The sequence below is a fragment of the Melanotaenia boesemani genome, chromosome 13, assembly GCF_017639745.1.
Source record: "Melanotaenia boesemani isolate fMelBoe1 chromosome 13, fMelBoe1.pri, whole genome shotgun sequence".
In the NCBI taxonomy this organism is placed as follows: domain Eukaryota; kingdom Metazoa; phylum Chordata; class Actinopteri; order Atheriniformes; family Melanotaeniidae; genus Melanotaenia; species Melanotaenia boesemani.
The window spans coordinates 9506722-9529121 of NC_055694.1; the positions used below are offsets into that span (position 1 = coordinate 9506722).

The 22400-nt window shown below is 37.6% G+C and overlaps 2 protein-coding genes across 2 annotated transcripts in view; both read left to right on the forward strand.

Moving 5' to 3' along the window:
* Positions 1-12087, forward strand: part of LOC121651722 (acid-sensing ion channel 1-like) — a 54644-nt gene extending 42557 nt beyond the window's left edge. Inside the window, exons 3-10 of the mRNA XM_042004124.1 lie at positions 8067-8217; positions 8386-8513; positions 9738-9888; positions 10029-10085; positions 10445-10598; positions 10896-10987; positions 11078-11157; positions 11409-12087. Of these exons, the coding sequence (XP_041860058.1) occupies positions 8067-8217; positions 8386-8513; positions 9738-9888; positions 10029-10085; positions 10445-10598; positions 10896-10987; positions 11078-11157; positions 11409-11528 (933 nt within the window). The 3' untranslated portion in view covers positions 11529-12087. The remainder of the gene's footprint in view (positions 1-8066; positions 8218-8385; positions 8514-9737; positions 9889-10028; positions 10086-10444; positions 10599-10895; positions 10988-11077; positions 11158-11408) is intronic.
* Positions 12088-18203: 6116 nt separating this feature from the next.
* On the forward strand, positions 18204-21658 carry LOC121651732 (glycerol-3-phosphate dehydrogenase [NAD(+)], cytoplasmic). Its single transcript, XM_042004137.1, has 8 exons — positions 18204-18338; positions 19151-19328; positions 19525-19665; positions 19778-19916; positions 20243-20355; positions 20653-20889; positions 21326-21432; positions 21517-21658. Exons 1-8 carry the CDS (start codon positions 18295-18297, stop codon positions 21611-21613), a joined length of 1056 nt encoding a protein of 351 aa, XP_041860071.1. The 5' UTR covers positions 18204-18294; the 3' UTR covers positions 21614-21658.
* The last annotated feature ends 742 nt before the right edge of the window (positions 21659-22400 follow it).

The following is a 22400-nucleotide window of genomic DNA, read 5'->3' on the forward strand; positions in this document are numbered from 1 at the left end:
TAGCTTCAGTTCAAACATGAAACCATTATTTTTCAGAGAGCTACTAAGAAAACCAAACTGTTTTTGTGGCTTCCCAGATTTTGATGACCTCCATTTATTCACTTTGGGACATGTTTTCAAAAGTTAAAGTTTTTGGGCCAGTTCCATGTGAATGAAATGTCCAGATCATAAAAAAACGTAAGCAGATACACCTCAACTCATCTCTGTGTGGACATGATCTTACTTTACCAACCACACAGGCTCTTCGGGGTCAAAATCTTGTGAACTACCTGTGCTCTTTAGGGACCCTCTTGGGGGGTCAGAGACCCTAAATTGGGAACCACTGCTTCAAAGTACCAGTAAATGGACAGTGTGTAACATTTTCTGTTATTTACTGGCCAAAATCGATGTCTGCATGTATATATGTGTTATGATTGGTGTATTATGACCTGTACTATGATCAGACACATTCTCGCAAGCAAAGAATTTAAGATTTGTTTATACATATGACTGGTAAAAAGCTCGACACACGGGAGGCAACGTTGCACCTTCTGCATTCATTTGGAATTATGGAACTTGTGTGATGAGTAGAAAATTTGAAAGGCGATATTTGTGTATGTGAAAGGTTGTGCTCGTTCACGTAGACATGCACACGGAGGCTTGCGACGCGACTCAAGAAAATAGAAAGATGTTGTAGTGGATGGCACTACAACCAACAAAGTGAGGGGCTTCATTGACTGACCAATGACAGCAGGCAATACAGCGCAGTCTGCAAACACTTTCAACATGGAAGAATAGATCATTTGCCAACTGTGTCTGGCTTTCCCATACTTTACAATGCTTCACACAAAGAATGAAAATGCAGCCGCATGGTGCCAGGCTGAATTTGTCCAAACACAGGTCCTGGATTTATCTAAATCAGCCTTGAGGTCCACATCAAATGAGGATATTCACCATCCTGTTCCCTAGTTTAACAAATCGAATGAATAAAATAAAACCGGTCTTTTTCTTTTGTACAATAAAGTCAACAGCAAGATTTCATCCTTTGTGCTTCGTCTATCACGGACTGCTTTGAAAATGTCAAAATTCCCTCCACTATCATAACCAATCACATTTCTTGGAGAAAAGTGATCAGAGAGCACGATGCTGTTTGTCACGTTCCATGTGTTTAGTTTCACCTGGGTGGTGATGAGTTTCCCCTGTTGCTGTCGTTGGTTACCTCCCGTGTGTTGAGTCCATAAGGCGGTAGGGAAGCGCCATGACTGTCTGGCACCTTGAAACTACAGCTGCCAGCAAGGGACAAATAGCGTCAATGTGGAATCCCTGCAAGCCAGTGCAGAGAAATTCAGATGTGGGAAAAGATACACAAAAGAGGCATACTACCCCAGCATGTTGGAAAATCTGTTAAATTGTCATTCACAAAAATGCAGGACCGTGCCACAGCAGCAGCATGGGAACCATTTTCACCATCACCAAGAAAGTGAAAAAAGACACCGTGACCAAACAATACAAAAAGGACGATCAACGTTGGTTTAACCTTCTCCAGGTGGAAGGAGCTCAAGAATGAGAAAGATTTTAAAAGGAAGTTGTCAGCTTTCTACTCGACAGGTACTGTATGTCAACGGTACTGCCTAAATTAGCCTAAAGCTAAAGCTCGTTACCAGGGGCAGCATAACAGTAAATCCTCTTAAAATACACCAGTCTCATTGGTAAAGAAGTGTACAGCATGTTTATGTGGTTTCAGTCACTTTCAAACGCCAGCTTTCAGTTGCGGTAAAGCCGGACTAAAAGCCGGTGGGAAGACTTTATAAGCTGGCTTTAACTGTGACAAAAAGCCGGTGCTGTGTCGAGGCCAGTTTCCCCATCAAGATCCGTTCCCCCTGTGAGAATTATTCTTCCTTCTAAACACAGAGGAACGATTTATGACAGTTTGATGGATGAAGTTTGCAATATTTATGAAATCACAAACCTCTTCACCTGAGTGAACACTCCATGAACTATCGGATGACCTGCTTTCATCTGTGTTGTCGAGGTTTTTTGAGACAGAGCAGCTACCATTGTCACAATATGTATTTGAGAAACTGAGGCGCTAGAATGCACCATACGTTAGAATGTGATACCCAATTCCAATGCAATGAATGAATGAATAGAATGAATTCACTTCATAATGCAGCCCTCATGTGTTCACCAGCTTTGTTCATTATCTTAGTCAAAGTTCAAGCATTTACTAATTACTGTAACACTCATACTATGACTGATAGATATGCTTGTCAAGAGCCATACAAATCTAATGATGATGCTCCATATAATTCATTCATTCATTCATTTATTCATTCATTTATTTTCTGTACCGCTTAATCCAGTTAGGGGTCACTGGGCAGCTGGAGTCTATCCCAGCAATTAACAGGCGAGAAGCAGGATACACCCTGGACAGATCACCAGTCAGTTGCAGTGCTCCATATATATTTGAGTAAATTATTTCCAAACTCAACAGCATTAATTTTTTAAGGACCATAAATGTTTGCACAAAACTTCATGCTACCTAAATTTTCAAGCTGGATGCTTGAAAGTTTTTGTCACACCAAAGAAGCGATAATCTAAATCTCCCATGTAGCTGAAAACAGCTGGGTTTAAATCAGTTGGAAGTCAGTGGGGAACAGGCAAAATGAAACATCTTTTATATCATAAAATGGTTTGTGAATAGCAGTATGGTTGTATTTAAAGCTGCCATGGGATGTAAACTATTAATGTAATAATCAATGACCGCTTCCTCTGTTTTGTTCAGCTTCATAACCAGCACTGCTTTTACTTTCTATTATGTTAGTTTGAAGAACAGAGCTCAAGTCACACACTGAAATACACAGTAGTGAGGGTCTACCTGTAGGCTGTGATTTTCACTTTTTTCAGCCCATGTGAAACTACAGGTACAAAGGTACTAGGTACCCTTGCAGCAGGTATCTCAGCAGTGCATGATGGTCTTTGGTCTCAAATTAAGAAAAGGTGTTCCTGAATGTAGCCTGTGGTTACTTGTGCTTCCTGGAACTCTCCTGCACTTCCTCCATACAAATTCATGTTTTATCTTCTTCTTGTTGAGAACTGGTGACTCAGGGTTACTCAGTGACTCACAATATTCCATATTCTGGGCATCATTAACACAAAAGCACACACAAACATTCTGCCTCTGGCTTTCAGTCCTCTGCCTATATTTTATTCTCTCTTTTTGGAGTGAATCTCTGTTGTGCCCAAGACCGGTTATTAGTGCGGTGAGTCAGCTATTCATTTGCTGCCTAACACAGGGGGAGTTTGTGGTTTGGTTTTTATTTTTGAATCATTTTAAATCTCTCTGCTGCTAATACGAGTGATCATATTTTAGGACAACCTTCAAATCAGTTCACTGAATAGAACTGACAGATGACAAAATGCAATATCTGTTAGATTTGGCTTTTAGATATATGCACAACAAAAAACCTTAAGGTAAATTAAAAGAATGATGCATGTTGATTAAATATAACATGAGCTTTTTTGTCCAACAGTGATGCAAGAAGGTCAGTCCTTTAGGGCTTTGCATTGAGGGAAGCCTTTCAAATAATCACCGGCCAATATCAAAGTATTCAGCACCCAGATTTTTCTATCAGGAGAAAGAAAATGAAGTTAAATCAATAAATGACAATTCAGTCACATTCTTTGAATATTTTCAGTGAATTTTTGTTCCTGCAAAATCCAAACACCTGTGTGTTCAGGTGGTTATCAAATAACAAACACTGATCATTGAGACACTGGACACAGGATTACTGATGTACATTTGAATCTTTTCTCTTCCTGAAAAGCAACAATGTACTTCAGACATAATCCGATCAGCAGCAGTTGTGCTCAGTGTTCAGTGCTGACTAGCATAAATTAAGATGATGAAAAATAGGAAATGTTATGCTGAACAGCAACATTTTAGAATCCACACTGTGTGCGTGTTAGCATGGTGACATTGACATTTAGCATAAAGAAGCACTGACAAAGCCACAAGCATTACTGTAAACTCTCTTTCCCTTATTAATGTGAATCATTTTATTTCTTTTGTATGTTTAGTCATGTATGAAGAAAAGCAGCAAAGTGTGAAATTTCCCAGTTTTTCCAGGTCAGCTGAAATCTTCATCAGATCACTGTCCTGGTTGCACTACAATATGCAGCAACTGTATGTGTGCTTGTTTAAATTTCAATTCATGTCATCTTTATTTCATTTATTTGTTTGGGACTAATGCTGGCCACTGTGGGCTCCACTTAGCCTGCTTTGCATTTAAACCGCATTTTCTCAGAGGTGGCTGTTTAAGCTTACAGCCCAATAACAGTAAAAGTGTTTGCACTTTATAGAGACAGCTTCCACGTCTTTGAAAACATCCTCATAAAACAAGAGAGCACTAATGGATTGAACTTAGCCTGCTGAGACATCTTTTAGCAGGTCACAAATTGCAAGACTATATTAAGACCTCACTAAATGGATGGCAAAGTGCATGGATTTGTCATTTCGGGATTTTTTTAAAAGAATTGATGTGGTTATAGAAACAGATATGGATAATTATGTGCATATTGATTTATTAGAGCTAATCTCTGCTGAGTGCTTTTCAATACATGGAAAATTGTGTGTGAGTGACAGTTTTATTGATCAAAGAGGAGTGAAGATTACAGCAATCAAATTATGTTATAAAAGCATTTATTTGCCGCTTAAAACCCTTAAAAAAGATTAAAAGTCAGAATTTGACTTTGTCTTTGGTGCAAAATTTATTAACTCGTGTTCCATATGATCTGTGCTGAAGGAAAACCTTTTTTATATGCATAATAATTTATTTATTCACTGTAACATGCAGCTGCAGATGTGCAGACTGTAAGCATTATACATGTTTTATTCTTAATAGCCATGTCATAACATCAACTGTGGAATAAAAAGCAGAAAACAAGTGTCCCCTGTATTAGTTCGCATCTTTGTATTGATTAAGCTGCTGGAAAGCACCATGCACCTCTCAAATACATGTTTTAACTTTTATGTAATGATTGATTTATTTATGAGGTGCAGCCACTGGATGATCTGACACATTTATCCTTTCATTTGTGGAGAGAGGGCAGTGCCTCTTTCCTTTTTACAGATGTTCAATGATCCATCAGTCTCTGATCAATAAGTGCGAATGAGTGCAGTAGATGCCAACTTCAGGGGGTTGGAAGAAGATGGGAAAATAAGACGTATGTTTACTGGGTGATTTTAACACAGGTTTTAAGGGATGACGATGTCAGTCTGTCAGTCAAGCCACTACTTTGATCCAGATTGAAATATTTTAACCAAGGCATAATTTATAGAATGAATCGCTGTAATATTTTGTAGAGAAAATCACCAGGGCATAATTCCTGTTAACTGCGGGGATCCTTTGATTTTACATATAGTACCTCCATATAGTACAAGGTGTTCTCACTGTGTTTATAACAGCAAGAAACATTGTTTGTGACCAAAAAAAAAAAAAAAGTCAAAGTGATGATGTTTGGACTTTGCTGTGATTGTGTGATGAGGTTCTTTGTCTTTGTGTGGCTGAGAAGAGGATTATATTTACTGAGAAATCTGTCCAATATGCAAATCTAGTTCAAATGCCAGCACAGCATAACTCACATGACTGTGGAGAGTATGTGATGTGGGAACTGCAACTAACCTGGAAAATCTGTCTTGTTTGCTATTATCTTTCTAACAGGTTTGCGACTGACAAAAACATTTGATTAAAAGGAAAAACATTTGTTATTTGAATTGTTGTATTTGTGTTTAGGGCTTAAACACTTCTACCTGCAAATCCATTGTTTTCCGTCTCTTCAACAACACAAGAGACTAAAGAAATCCCATCAGACTTAAAAAAATGGATCACCAGAATGGTTATTGTGTCATTTTCCATCAGCTCAGTCTCCCAGTATGTGGATAATTATGTTTGTCTGCAGCACAAAACCATAAAAGGCTTTAAAATTGTGAGATGGCAAAGTATTATTTTGCATTTTGTTTAGTCTAGAACAGCGTTCAGGTGTTATTATGGTGTACCTCAACCATGTATTTAATTTTCATGTTTCAAAACCAGTTATAAAAAACTATAAACTTAAAATTTCTTCCACTAAAACTGATTTCTTTAGTTTGTGAGTTTCATATAATTAATGTTCTAGTCTAAATGCTGCCACTTACATGTTATCTGAACTAGGAGGCATTACAATGAGATCACATGGGGACCTGAAATCATCTCTTTGGCAACAAATTAAGCAGAAGATCCTCAACTATGATATCACATTTGACCTCTCAAATAATGCCACAGTTCTTGGCATAGGAAATGAGTGGAAAGATACCAACACAATTACTGGAAATGCAGAGCAACAAACCGGATTTATTAAAATATGAAATGTTTTGGATGAATGTATGTGGAATTGAGTCAACCTTCTTAGTAAACAGAGTGACTAAATGTGAAAACTAATCGCTTGAAAGCAACATAATGAGCCAGACACTATACATGATCTTATAAAATTAGTGGATTGAGTCCAGTGAAACAGTGCAAGACATGCTACTCCAAATTAACCAAAGAAGAAATCTGTTGCAATTTCCCTGATATTGTAACAATTTTTTCCTCAGCCGGACCATGAAATGGAAGCAGATGAGTGTTAGCCTTGTTAAGATGGGGGTTGTATGGTGTTTCCCAGCATCATGAAACAGATTTTTGTTTTCCATTAGGTATCTTTAAGTCATTCTAGTCATGTTACTGCTCACTGTCCAACCTGCTCTTCATTAACTCTACATGATGATGGCACTCTGAGATATGCTTTTAATGAAGTAACACCTTTTTCTACTTAGATTTCCACTTTCTCCCTCAGGAGCACACACAAAGTGTTACTCTATTAGAGTATATTCTGTGAGGGTATGACAGCTTTGCTGATGAGCAGCTGCTTGTTATGAGGCTAAATGTGGAGATTTTCAAGAGGCTGGGTTCATACTGTAATATATGTAATTTTGTTGCACTGTTGTTGCAATGACAAATAAAGTTCTGTTCTATTCTATACTGTTTCAGTATAAACTGGCCAAACAGTGTAAGGTAGCTGTGAAGATCAGTGTGTTGGTTTGTAAAAATAGAGACATGAGCCCATCATTCCTGATGTCAGACAGGTGTGAGGTCTTTTTGTTTTTAGCAAGCCTTCCTGTCACATTTTTATAGAAGTCTAACATCTGCACACATTATTGGAGCCTTTCAGTTGGCATTTTTAGCACTGATTTTTTTTCTATCTAAGATTAATGTCAGCATCTGCTGCAAATAGCAGCAGTCCCTTGCTGAATTTACATGATAGATGGCCTGAATGCTTATATTGCCTTCGGCAATATCCAAACTCTTTCTCGACAATTACTCAGTTGGTTTGTTCTTTCTAATCATGGATATGTCAGCCTGTGCCCAAATGCTGAACAATAGCTTGCTCCAAGCAGTAGCAGCTAAACTACAGCTATCTCTCTGTCTCTTTCACTTTGCATCCCAACCTTCCATCACTCTGTTCACTCCTACTATCTCCCTCATTCTCACTGCATGGGTTATGTGACTCATACAACACTCAATAGTCTCCTGTTAAAGTCCTGTAAAGCTTAATACAGTATGTAATGTTTTTTTTGGGGGGGGGGGGGGGGGGTTTCTATCATGTGGGCTGTTTTTCTTTCACTGTGGCTCAATTTAACATCTGTGTCTCAAATTTCCTTGGAAATTAAACTAGCATTCTTCCTGACTGGTATGATTGGTCTCCATGGTAACATCAGGTCCCTTATAAGTGCCATAAAGAGCATGCAAGGGGATGCTAAATCACCGGTCTGCCAGTCTCCATTGCATCCCTGGGTTGATTGCATAAGTTGAACACCCACAGGAAAACCTCCATTTTCCCCATTTGCTCCTCCACACTCCTTCTTACTCCTCTTTTCTTCACACTTTACCCTCTCTCTATTCTCCCATACTATATTTGTCATGAACACACGTTCATGCACACACAAATTAAAAACTGAGTGCAACACTGACCTCCAGTGGAAAAGCAATAACTTCTCATTTGTCCTTCAGGTCTTCACTCGCTACGGGAAGTGTTACACCTTCAACGCTGGTGATGATGGGCGCCCTCCCCTCATCACCACCAAAGGAGGTATGGGTAATGGACTGGAGCTCATGCTGGACATTCAGCAGGATGAATATCTGCCAGTCTGGGGGGAGACGGGTAAGAGCAGCATCTCTCTTTTGGCAGATGTGGTTAACAGTCCCATTTCAACAACAGTGTGTGTAGACAGCCTGGTTCCTGCAGTGGTTCATATGGGGGGTAATACTTCACAGAGTCTAATAAACGGATCTAAATTCATAAATGAACACACTTTTGTTTTTACCACAGATGAAACTTCATTTGAAGCTGGGGTCAAAGTTCAGATCCACAGTCAGGATGAGCCACCCTTCATTGACCAGCTTGGCTTCGGGGTGGCACCCGGATTCCAGACGTTTGTTTCCTGCCAGGAACAGCGGGTAAATGAAACTAAATGAAAAATTCTTATAGATCCTAAAGGGAAATTGTAAAAATAAAATAAACTGTTGCATGTGGCAAAAGTGGAAAAGGGACTTTTAGTTTTTTTTCCCTTTGTTCACAAAGTTCAGTAGAAAAGTTTTTATTGTTTGTGCCAAACACATTAAAGAAAAATATAAAACAAATACAATCATACTCATACAATCAAACAAGAAAAAATGTTCCTCTTACAAGTTTTAAAATTATGCTTGTAAAAAAATAAGGCCTTTTGAAGTCAGTATGTGGTAATTTGTATAGATTTCCAGCAGTGGAAATAAGATATATCTTTTTATTACTTAAAAATCAGACAATAGACTGTTAGTATTCTGTAGTAAATCAGGCTAAGACTGAGACTGAGTGAGAAAAGAAACTTTCAGGGAAAATATCCTTTGAAGATGTGAACTGGAAAATTCAGTACACCTTTATTAAAAATATTTTACAATTACAAATAATACCAATCTAAAGTAAATCTTATTACTTATAAAACAAAATTTTTTGTAGTACAATCAAAACTTTTGACACACCTACCATTCGATTTTTTTTAACATCTTTTTCTACCTGCCTTTTGAGGATAGACTGATGTCCTCTCTTACATACATTAACAAACAGAATATTTTGAATTTGGGCTTCTAGTTAAGAAACATGCTTGTTCCTGAGTAGTTAAAGTAGTTAGGGTCATAGCCAAACGGTAAACAGTAAGTTGGTCTGTAAATTATACCAACTGTTCATGGGAGAAAGTTTTGAGTAATGTTTTTTCTTTTCTCTTCCACAGGAAATGAAAGACAGGGATTAATCTGGAGTTTGTTTAAAAACTCTTCTGTTGTTTGTGTTTTTCTCTGATTTCTTTTAGGGATGTTTTCAGATTTTATCTGTTAACTTGATGAGAATTTTACATTATTATTTCTGATAGGAATGATTGCCAAAATGGCAAATATTAGATCTGAGTTGAAATGCATCAGAAGCATCACATCCATCATTTAAAATTTTCTTTTTATTCATGCAGATGAATAATACAACATATTGTGTTTGCTTCGCTCCCAGACTTGTTTGATCTATCCCTCCATAACTGGCCACAGCCTGTTTTAGATTCATGTGGAATACTTGCTCTTTATTTTCTTTATTTGCAGTTTAATTTCTCTGTCATGATGTGATTTTTATTAAAAGTGAAAGGCGTGTTGTTGTTGCAGCTGATATATCTGCCTCCACCGTGGGGAGACTGTAAGGTGACGCCCATGGATTCAGACTTCTTTGAGAGTTACAGCATCACAGCCTGTCGCATTGACTGTGAAACACGGTACCTGGTGGACAACTGCAACTGTCGCATGGTGCACATGCCCGGTAGGAGATCGCTCCCTCTCTCTTTACACTGTATCAGAGTTACATCAATCATGCTGCAGCAGAGAAATTACTGAAGACACTTCAGAGTGTGAGAGGAAAGAAAAATGTGTTGATATGAATGTGTCTTGCTTTGGCTGCAGGCGATGCGCCTTACTGCACCCCTGAGCTGTACAAAGAATGTGCTCACCCAGCTCTTGGTAAGAAAGAGGCTTCAGCCATGTCTAAATTTTTCAAAAACAGATGTGCGCACACACACACAGACATAAGGATGTTTCCTTCCCTTAGAAGGACATTACAATGACTTGCCTGCATTTTCTACAGACACAACCTAAAACTGACCTTAAACTTAATTAAAATCAAGTCTACATACCATGCTGTAATAATTTATTTATTTAGAACTCACCTTTTCCCACCAAGAAAAAAGGCAGCCCCAGTTTTATGTCTCTGCAGCATCAATAATACAAATAAACACACACTCACACATCCCCTGATGTCTTAAAGTCACAGCCGCACTGATCTAAAGGTCAAGCTGTGCTGTGGTTTTTCTTCTCTCCAGACTTCTTGGTGGAACGAGACAATGATTTCTGTGTGTGTGAGACGCCTTGCAACATGACCAGATACAGCAAAGAGCTGTCTTTTGTCAAGATCCCCAGTAAGGCCTCTGCCAAATATCTTGCAAAGAAATACAACAAATCTGAGCAGTATATCAAGTAAGTATCAACAACACACATGTGCTTGGAATGAACTTTTATGACATCCAAACATTTGCACAAGGAGGGATGGAAATTAAAGGTTACCTTGTTATTACTTGTTTGGCAATCAATCCTGTGTTTAATGATTATAATCTTATATGGTAGAAAACTGCACTGTATGCTTTTCCACCACTGCAATGAATCCAGTTTTGCCTCCTGATTCTGTCAAACACTGATAACCTTGGTGAAATTATCAGACCGACTACTAACCCAACTATAAAATTAAGCATTTAAAGTCTTTTCTTTCCTCCACAGGGAGAATCTTCTGGTTTTAGACATCTTTTTTGAGGCTCTCAACTATGAAACGATTGAACAGAAGAAGGCATACGAAGTGGCGGGACTTTTAGGTAAACTTGTATATTGTTATGCACAATAGATGCTGATCTTGCTGCCTGCATCTTAAATGATTCCTGTTTCTCAATATTCTGTTTTTTCAGGTGATATTGGTGGACAAATGGGGCTTTTTATTGGGGCGAGCATTCTGACTATTCTGGAGATATTTGACTACCTTTATGAGGTGAGAAAGTGTTCTCATTGAAGAGAAATCCTAAAATTTAGGATGCTAATAACATGTTGAACCTCAGGTTTTAACAGTCATCAGTTATAGCTTGAATTTAACCACACTGTGTTAACAAAAACAACCAGAAGAAACTTTTTTTTATCTTACTAAAAATCTAATTTAGTCTGATGATTAAATACATTAGAAACATTTCAGATTTCTCCTGCTGTTCCTGTTGAGACGGTGTTTGTTTTTTAAAATCCTCCCAGGTGATGAAGTACAAGCTGTGCCGCTGCTCTGATAAGAAGCACAAGCACAACAATAACAACGACCAGGGAACGGTCCTGAGCCTAGACGACGTCAAATGTCATGTCAGTAACTTTCATTGAGCCTCTGCAGCCTTGAGCAGGGAGCCTCTTTCTGAACTTTGTTCACAGCAGCAGAGGATGTGCGTGAACTGTGCCTGGTTAAGGTTTGTGAGCCATGCATCGATAAGGCATGTGCCTAAAGTAAGTGGATGGCCTCAAAGACAGCAGGGCAGCTTAAACCAGTGAACAACATGCTGTGATGATAGAATAGCTGCATGATCCTCTTTTAACAAATATTCAAGGCATAACAGATTCAGTAAATATGGGCATGAGTTTGATGAAGGTTGATATGTGTTTGGTAAATCAGCTGATGTTGTCTGTTACCTGTCAGTTTGATTAGGCTTTATGTGTATTATTTGTTTATTAACGGGAATTTTCTTAGTTCGGCAATCGCTTTGTTGGCTTTATCTCCTCCTCATCCAGCTTTTCATCTTCTATATTCATGTCATCCATCCTCATCTTAAGACCATCTGCCCTTTTTAATACTCAGTGTGTTCTGTTGATACACTGTACTACCTCATCTGTCAGGTCAACACCACCACGAAGGATTTATGAGTCAAGTAGAACCTGACAAACTTACAGGTACCTTTTTAGCAACAGGGGTTCGGTGAAAAAGCAGAGTGGGTACAGACCATTTTCATGGAAGACAATTTGACATGAATTCTTTTTTCTGCGCTGGCACTCAGCGTATAAGTCTCTGCAGGGGTTCTCAAACTGAGAGGATGGACAGGAATTTAGTTAAATGAAAATGAGTTATGTAAGGAAAGCACACGTGTTTGCTTTTTCTTTTTTTTTTTTACTTTTTTGAAGGCAGATTTAAGTGCAGAAAGTTTGAGAAATCCATTGAGCATTTTTTAATAAGAAAAAAAGTTAGAAATCAGATTTGATTAAAAATGTTTAAGGTTTTTTTATTGTTTTATTTTATTTTATTTTTTACATTGTTAGATGTTTTTCTACTGTTCACATCATTAAAAGATATTATTGATATTCACAATCTGAACACAACCTTACAGTGCCTGGAACCTGGTTTTATCATGTATCTTCCCACTTGTCACAAACGTTGCTCTTTCAGCCAACATGTGGTTGCAACTGATGACACTGTTATTAGTAACCTTTGTTTACCTACCAGCACCAGCGCAAACGTCTGATGAGGCAAGGCCTCCTCTGGTTAATATTTTTATCAAAAACTTATTCAGTCAGAAAACTATCAAATCCAAAAGTGACTTTGCCAACAATTGCTTTAATGAGTGGATTTTTTTTTTTCTCTTCTTTGCATAATAAATTCATTTAACTATATGGCTTTCATTTTCTCAAGATTACAATATACAGTACAAATAGTAACTTGTTATTATGAGAAAACTAGTTTTGTTTTTTCAATACCCCAAGACCGTTATCATGAGGATGTGTTTACTGCATTAACACCACATTTCATCGTTGATTATTGCTGTTGAGCTACGGAGCAAAATAATCCTTGTTATTTAGAGATAACAACATAATTAACTTACTTTCACAACAAAACTTGCTTTGTTATCACAAGATCAAGAAATAGTTAACTTGGGATCTTGTAATAACTTCCAAAGGTTTTTTAAAGCATGGTCTCTCTAAGCGTCATTACAGAACTGATGTGGTAGATTCACATTAGTCAACGTCATCAGCATCACTGGTGCAGAGTTAAGTTTGTGGAAATATGTTAATAGTTTATTTATTGTATTGTTACATTAGAAAACTGATAACGTCCTTCTGTCTGTAGGTCATGACATCTACATTAAGTTACAACTACATAACAGCATTAAGGACGAGCACGACTCAGTTTGTTTGACTCGGTGTTCGACATTTCTCTTGAGAGCATATTTTGGCAGGAGAGCACAGAGCTTCAAGTACATTCATGTAAAGGAACGTCATACATGTTGACATACTGTTCATCACATTTACTATAAAGGGGATGTCCCTTAAGTTGTGTTAACATGGAGAGATCACAACAGTGCAGAAAGGTATGCTGAATGTGTTTTTCCATCTTCTAGGGCTCGGACTTGCATGTAGCATTGTACAGCAGGTGTCATAAATGTGATCCAGCAGCTCATCCACACATCTGACTGCACTATGAGTCGTATGTCTGTGTGTCTTGCAGTGTGTTTTTATCTATTTGTGAGCTTGAGTGTGTTTTTGCAGTGTGGCCCCTGATTTTGGCACCAAATTCAAAAGCTGATGAGGAGAAAGAGGAAAATGTTGCCCCCTGTTAGCCTGTAAGCGTGTGAGCATGCTCAAAAATGTCTCTCCTGACATCTTTAATGTTTAGTCACAGTGAATCTACTTGACTCTGAGCTCAGTTTTTGTCTCAGCAAGAAATGGGAATGTGTAGCTTTGTTGTGTTACTATCAAGCACAGTCGTACCATCGGCTGTATTTTATGTAAATATTCAAATGACTGTGAATAGTAATGTTAATGTATTAGCATAGCTGGTTTGACTAATAATGTACATGTTGGGTTTATTTAGCATAGGCTTGCTAGTTTTCTGTACATATGATTGTAGATGGTTTATTTATCTTAAGTTACAATATTTAAGTTTCTTTTTTCTATTTCTGCGTTGTTCCAATCATAACAGCTGTACTCATCAGTACATGAAAATAAACAGCCAGGTTGTTGTGAGTGTGTTGCATGGCATCATGCATCTTTATACAACCCTGCTTTTTTTCTTTTTGGGTTTTTACTAATAACTTTGCATTTGAAATAAAATGCATTGAGAAATGAAAGGAAGCTGTTTTAGTCTGCTGATAATAATGGTATTGCAACAGTTATATTAAACATTAAACATTAACTTGTGTAAATTTTTGCATTTCAAGGTACTCTGTGTTATCATTTAAAACCAAGTTGTGGAAAGGTAATGGGTTCGTAAAAGGAAAATCTTCCAAAAAAGAAAAACTAATACAATCAATTTAATATTAGAAATACATTTTTCCTATTTACTTTTTTTTTTTTAACTTTAACTATAGTTTACTATTTAAAACCCACATAGATGGTTTTTCATGTTTTCTGTTGTATACAGTGTTAAAACATGTATTATCACTTAAACTTCATTTAAAATGTGTGTTTAGCAAGATGTCCATTATCACATTATAACTTCAGCATTTCTTTTTGTGGTCAAATTCTCCTGGCAGCACACTTTATCCACCACAACCACTGTTTTTTTTTTTGTTTGTTTGTTTGTTTGTTTGTTTTTGTTATGTTAAAAGTTAAATGCACTTGCAAGTCCAAATTGACCATTTTTCAGTTTTCTTAAAGACCCACTACCGAGTCCATATGCAGTCACAAAAATGTTTGGACTTGTTTGCTACCCTCCATGGACGAAATTTTTAAGGACATATCCTCTATGATGCTGGCTTTGCAGGAAGACTGATGCTATAAGTCAAGGCAGTTCCAGCAAAAAGACATTAGTCTGAGCTTTAAGTGGTTACAGGTGTTTGTGTTGTGTTGGTATTAGATGTATGAACTCATTTCAGTTCAAACGTCTACAATGTGTAATTCTTTTCTTTTTTTCTCAAGTAAAACCAAATGTATGCATTTATTTCTTCTATAACTGCTCAGAAACATTGATTTACTCACAAAAGCAACCACAGTTTGCATTTACCAACCCCACACACACTTCACACAGTGCGTACAGAGAAAAGCTATTGACTAGTTATCTGCAAGTTAGACATAATTCGTAATGTTGCAAAAGTTTAAGTAATGAAAATATCCTGCGGAAATATTTCTTGTGGTGATTCATCGTGCTATTTTAACCTGCGTATTCTGTATCTGAATCTGGCTTTAACATATATGGCTGCACGATGCCATATACGTAGTGTTTTTGTTTTTTGTTTTGCATTTGTTTTGAAAAAATTCAGTCTAATTGGATTTGTGACGGATTCAAAGCTACTCTAAACGTACCAAAGTTTAAGAATTAAATAACTGGAAACAATCATGTTCGGTCCACCTAAAGTTTTGGAGGTAAAATTATTTACCTTTACAGAACATTATTTGGGTGGGTTATTTTTCCACAAGGTTCACATTTGGAGATTTTATGACTTAGGTGGACTGGCATGAAAGTTTGTGCAAACATCTGCAGAATGACTCCTGACCACTGTGGAAATTCCCTGACTTTAATTTGGCAGCAAAATCAGGTCAAATATTTATTTCTAGTCACAATAATTAAAGATACTTTTTGACGCTGAGAAGCTGTGTTCGAATGGGTGCATATCAAATCTATGTATAATCATCAACTGATTCCAGCAATGTGACAAGACCTAGCAGGATAGGAACCACTCATTCACCTCAAGCCATTCATTTAGCATATTTTTGGAGAAAGCTCACATAAGAGTGTGGTGGGGGTTTTTTATGGATACTAATGAAAAATAAATAAATAAATAAAAAATTCTACATTTCCCTGTACATGAAGTCCTTTATTATATGGCATGAAGCCTGCTGTTGATGCTAAATTTTCTTATAACACAATTTTAAACAGCTTTGGTTGTTATTCTTTCAGTAAATTCCTCACATTTACACAATATTTTTTATTACATTTATCTCTATATTAATGCAATGATGCATATAACTTCATCATAAGTTTAACTAGACAGACAGCACCCATATTGTGTGTTTATAAAGACTCTGCAGAACCCAGAACTCTGGGTTCAGGCTAGGTTAGGTTCCAGTTGTAGTCTTACTGGGGTGATAGTTTAGACTACTTCAAACTCTTTTCATGCATGCACTGTCCTCGTGCTCAGCACTAGCAGAGATTGGCTGAGAGGGGTGTAGGCCGAGGCCTTGAGCAGATTAAAAATGCTCTTGGAGGACAAATGAGAGGTTACTTCTGTAGACTGGGCCCTGCTTAGCAAATGTTAAATGAAACCAACACGAGATGTCAGCTAACTTTAACTAGCAAGGTCATTTCTATTAGTTACATAAAATGTTCTATAGGTTGAAGGGTTGCTGCATGTGGTGTATGAAACAGACAAAAATCCACTTTGAAAGGGGTTTTTAAACATCTTGGTTTCAGTACAAGTCATTTTGTCCTTGAGTTGTGTTAAGAGACCCCTAAAGAGGGATGTAAATGAGTTGTTTGTTTTTAGATTTTGCTTCCCTAGTCAGAGGTACCTATTCCATACCAAGTAAAATAAACACACATACACTTGTAATCTTGTAGATTACAAGATTATAGCTTGTAATATATAAGGAGCATTCTGTTATACCTGTTAAATAGGAGGGTATTCTACACCTAATCTGCTTTGATATGGGTCAAATATTAAATTATCAATCTATAACTGGGCCACTTATTAATTCAAACACCACCTAATAAATGGGGCCCACCCACAGCCACCCATCTCAACCTGATACTGTGTCCTGGTGCCAGAAATGATTAAATTTAAATGTCCTATGAAATGTACTCCTTTGTATATCCTTTATTTTTTAATGAAAAGAGTAATAGGATCATGGAAGCTGGACCCTATCCCAACAAGAGACAGAGTACACCCTGGACAGGTCACCAGTCTATCGCAGTCCATATACATACATGTTCCTATGTGTATATTTTTAAGCAAAGTAAGCTTTTCCCAGTTTGTTCCTGATCTAAGAAACCAGTCTGCTGAGTTTAGTTCCTTCCTGTTTTGCCTCTTCTGTTTGCTGTCCAGCTCTTACACAACAATGTTCTCTTTTGTTTTAGCCCTTTGAAACACATATTTTCTCCCACAGTGATCTTTCTGACTTTCAATGACCAGGCAAAAAGTTACGATGGCTTGTAGTTTAGTAGAAAGCTTTGTAGAGCAGTACACAGGCAAATTCAAGGAATATTGTAAACATCTACTTAACCACAAATAGTACAACAAATTATTAAACTATTTAAACAGACATTCAACAACAACTTGACTATTATGTAATTCACCCATTGTGATTTGTACAAATTAGCCTACATTTGTCTGAGCTGTAGTAGGTGGAAACTGAGTGTAGCTGCTCTTGTGTTTCATGTGCACTGTATCTGTGACTGTCAACAGAAATACAGCTGGATATTGTTTGTAAAGTATCATTTTAATTAATTAATAAAGTTATAAACATTGTTCCATCTCCTACTTCATAATGTGCCCAGATATAATTAGTGGGTGTTTGTTCTAATTTTGATTGTGGTCTGAAGACAACAAAAATGGACACAAACATGAGAATGACTCTTTTCTTTCTTTTTTTTAAAAAGAAAAATTCCTGTTGTCAAGACAGACTGAATAGTAAATCAGACCGATTATCTCAGAAGATATTTCATGTTAGTGGACCAGGGGTGCTGCAGTAATTTGCAATATTAGAAAAATAGTTTTTTTTTTTTGTTTTTATTTTGTTTTTGTTTTATTGTTTTGTTTGTTTGTTTGTTTGTTTGTTTGTTTTCTTTACTTTAAATCATGTGCACTTTTTGCATTGGAAACATATTTTCTAATAAAAAAAATAACATGGGCACTTAAAATAAGAAAAAAACTGATTATGTTCATTTGTACAGTCACCAAAGCTGTAATTAAAGACTTAGCGAGGTAAGTATTGCATCATTTGATCATTCGAGTAATGCAGTCTGCATGGGGAGGAGTTTTTAGTCATAAAAGTTCATCTGCAGATCTTTGTCCCCTTTACCTTGGGCCTGCTAATCTCTGAGACCGGACTCGCAGAATGGGCGGGTCGGTGTCTCCCCCCATACAAGCCAATAACATCAGAGTGTTGTTACATAACAGGACTGCAGTCGGTGCGGCTTCACCTCCATTCAGCCCTACATCTCCTCGCAATGGCAGCTCCGAAGAAAGTCTGCATCGTGGGCTCTGGAAACTGGCAAGTTCACGTGTTAATGTGATGGTCTGTCAGGTTGTCAGGTTACATGCTACCGTCAGGTGACAGGTCTGCTACGTTGTTATGTTACTGTTTACTAGTAATACTCTCCATAGCAACATGATTGAAGTTTGACTTGCATTTCCATTACTAGAAGCTACAAACAGCTTAGTTAGCAGGACCACATTCTGGTTTCAGTCACATGCTAAGAAACTGGCTGACTATTCACAAAATTAATCACATGTCAGTTTTCGTGGTTTTATCGAAGTTAGCCATAATGTGTGTAGAACATGTTAGCTCTCCGTCACTAGCAGCTTTCCATGTAAAATTCCATGAAATTCCAACAACCGTCTAGACTTGAATGATCCAAACAGATAAAAGCATCACTGCAAGCTAAAAACAAATGATCAAAATCGTCCTGTAAATTCGGCTTATATTTTCAGTTTCTTAACCTAACAATAAATTTTTATTGTGTAATTGTAAAGTATTTATTATTAGTATTGTAATACTGGTTAAAAAGAAATCTACCTTATATTTTAATGCTGAAGTCATGTTTGCTCGTTACTATGAATAAAAGCGAAAAAACTGTGAGTAAATTTAATACAGTCAAGCTATATATATATATATATATATATATATATATATATATATATAATCATTGTAATTTGGCGTACACTAAGTAAACTCATACCTGAAGCGTGCCAGGCGGTGCTGTTCAAAGAAGAGCAATAAAAGAATCAAAGTTTGCTGTTTGATTGCGGTGAACTTAACATTGTTTCAACTAAACTTTAACCTGTAAGTTGTTCACAATACAGGGGCTCTGCCATCGCCAAGATTGTGGGTGCCAATGCTGCCAAAAATCCACATTTTGACAACACAGTCAAAATGTGGGTGTTTGAGGAGATGGTAAATGGGCGCAAACTAACTGAAATAATCAACACAAGCCATGAAAATGTGAAGTATCTGCCTGGACACAAGATACCTGCAAATGTGGTAGGAGGCTATTGGTCTAACTTTTTTTAGCATATTGTCCCTTCTATATAATTTTGCCCCAAAGGTTTATTGCTGCTTTATAAATGCTTTTATCTGTATTTGTCCTTTACACTTATGAGCCCTTGTGTTTGATTTAATCGCTTATTTGTTCTTTCTCATAAAACATCATCCTCACTTTCTCCTTTCCTTTTCTCAGCTGGCAGTGCCAGACCTGGTGGACTCATCCAGCGATGCAGACATTTTAGTTTTTGTGATCCCACACCAGTTCATCGGCAAAGTGTGCGACACCATGAAAGGCAAGATTAAGAGCGATGCGCTGGGAATATCCCTAATCAAGGTTTGACTTTGTTCTGTTTCTTGTTTATAATCAGATTTGGATGGCATTTGAGATCTGAATCTCAAGCGTTATTTTTCATTACACTAGCTTGTGCATGTTTTTGTTCTTCCAGGGTGTAGACGAGGGGCCTGAGGGACTTAAACTCATCTCTGATGTGATCCAAGAGAAGCTCGGCATCACTATGAGCGTGCTGATGGGGGCGAACATTGCCAATGAGGTTGCTGATGAAAAGTTTTGTGAGACCACCATTGGTGAGTCTGATCACAGCTGTGAACAAGGCAACTGTTTAGTGAATTTTTTTTTTCTGACCATGATCTGCAGATCCAAGTTTAGAGGTTTTAATCCAACTTTAAGATTTCAGCATCCTTAGTGCCAGGGCGAAAGTTTAATCTCCAATGTGGCATGTCCTTTCTTTCTACATCTGAATTCTTCATAGGATTTACTCTCCGTACACCATAAAACAAAAACAACACAGGTTTTTTTTTTTTTTTGAAGGATTAATACTAGTTAAATCATGGTTGGTGAATTCAGCTTGCTGGAGGCCTCACCATGTTTACCAACATTATTCTGCTTGCAGGCTGTAAGAATAAAAACCATGGGGCTCTCCTCAAGGAGCTCATGCAGACCAACAACTTCAGAGTAACTGTGGTAGAGGAGTACGACGTGGTGGAAATCTGTGGAGCACTGAAGGTGAGGACATGTTCAACTACAACTTTTTAAAAACTACGTCTAAGTGGATGAAATGAAGGAGAAATCAATTTCAGTCAAACTGAGGTTATAATCTCTGGAAGGCTCCAGGGGATAAAGGGAGGTGATTAATGCCCCAAATATAATGAGAAAGATGATGAAGTTCGTTCATTCATTAATGGGACGGATTAGCACAATGTCATTAATTCACTAGATTGTCTGCAGCTGTCTAAAGTATGCAGGTGCATCTCTGGCTTTTATACCTGCAGTGTTTTGTTTTCTTTTTTGTCTGTTGTGCAGAACATCGTCGCAGTCGGTGCAGGTTTCTGTGACGGTCTGGGTTTTGGGGACAATACAAAAGCAGCGGTGATCAGGTTGGGCCTGATGGAGATGATCGCCTTTGCACGCATTTTCTGCACTGCCGGGCCCGTGTCCTCTGCAACCTTCCTGGAGAGCTGCGGCGTGGCCGACCTCATCACAACCTGCTATGGCGGCCGCAACCGCAAAGTAGCAGAAGCTTTTGTAAAAACAGGGAAGGTGAGAGCTTGACGGCTTTATTTTTCCCCTTTCCTTTCCTTCAGACTTAGATTAACTTTGTTTGGCATCAAAGTAAAGGGAATATTTGCAAAAAAAACAAAAAAAAAACAAAAAGCTTTATCAGCGTGAACATTGCATACTGTGTCTTTTGTAACGTATTCAGTTAAACACAGGTTGAAAATGATTTGCAAATCATTTTTACATTTTACACCATGTCCAAACTTCATTGGAATTGTGGGTAGCACATTATTAGATGTACTAAAGAGGAAAAACTTTCTTTTTTTTTTTTACTGTCTTTTAATATTCCACAACATTAAACCCCTCATGTATTGTTTAAAGGTTATTTCCTTGTATATTTAATGCATCATTTGGTGTGTGGATTTGTTTTTCAACGTGAAACAAAACTTCTGCCCGTCAACGTTTTTGTCTCACTCAGTCCATCGAGGATCTGGAGAAAGAGATGCTAAATGGTCAGAAGCTTCAGGGACCAGCAACAGCAGCTGAGGTTTACCTCATCCTCAAGCACAAAAACCTGATTGACAAGTAAGCACACGTGCACACTTACATCACTGTAACCAATGGCTACAGAAAGTATCCGTTAAGCATTAACGCCTCCCTCTTGTACAGGTTCCCTCTGTTCAATGCAGTGTATCAGATCTGCTACCAGGGCCATCCAGTCACAGAGTTCATCAGCTGTTTGCAGAACCACCCGGAGCACATGTGAAGAGGAAAAACTGAGTGCCTTCTTAACTGGGAACATACCCCCCCCCCCCCAAAAAAAAAGTCATGGAGGGTCGTGCCTCACTCCAAAGCTGTCCTTTAAATTTACGACTCCAGCCAGCGAATCCATGTTGAGGTTGCATGTGTTCAGATCCAATCCAGTCGTTTTTTAAGTGTTTCCTTTTTAGTTGAAGTTTTGTGCTCAAACTTGAAAGATAATTGTTTTTTTTTTAGCTCTTCTGCCTGAAATGCATACATTTTTTTATATCTTGATAAAATCAGAATGCATTAAGGCCATTTTTTAAAATTACAACACTGATGCTTGACACTTAACATGATCCAACTTGATTGAGTTGTAAGTTTTGAAAAAAGAAAAAAAAAATGTGACACTGACTGATTCAGTTTCCATGTGGGTACATAATGAGTCCACTCGGTTACTTTGTGGATTCAGTAGATTTATTCTTATAGCATTAATGTTGCCGTCCAGTGAAGAACTGCCCATCACTGTAAGTTATATGATGATAGATGTAATACCTCATTTTGTGTTTGTCTTGTATTACTCAGATGTTTCTTCCCTGTACTGTAAATGGAAATCCTGTCAAACGCACAGCAAATGTTTTTAGCAAAGCTAAGGTGCCTTAAACTGTATGGTTGCCAACTTTTGCTCTTTTTAAATATCAAAACAGAAACTTGAGTTCTTGAATATTTTGACTTGGAAAAAAGTCCAAACGAGGAGTTAAAAATAGATGTCATACAAGGGTAACTAGCATGAACTCCTTAAAAAACTGATC

Coding starts and splice junctions, on each gene's coding strand:
- LOC121651732 (XM_042004137.1), top strand. CDS start 18,295: ATGGCAGCTCCGAAGAAAGTCTGCATCGTGGGCTCTGGAAACTG. Junction 19,917..20,242: donor GTTTTGTGAGACCACCATTG/GTGAGTCTGATC, acceptor TTCTGCTTGCAG/GCTGTAAGAATAAAAACCAT. Junction 20,890..21,325: donor CTTTTGTAAAAACAGGGAAG/GTGAGAGCTTGA, acceptor TGTCTCACTCAG/TCCATCGAGGATCTGGAGAA.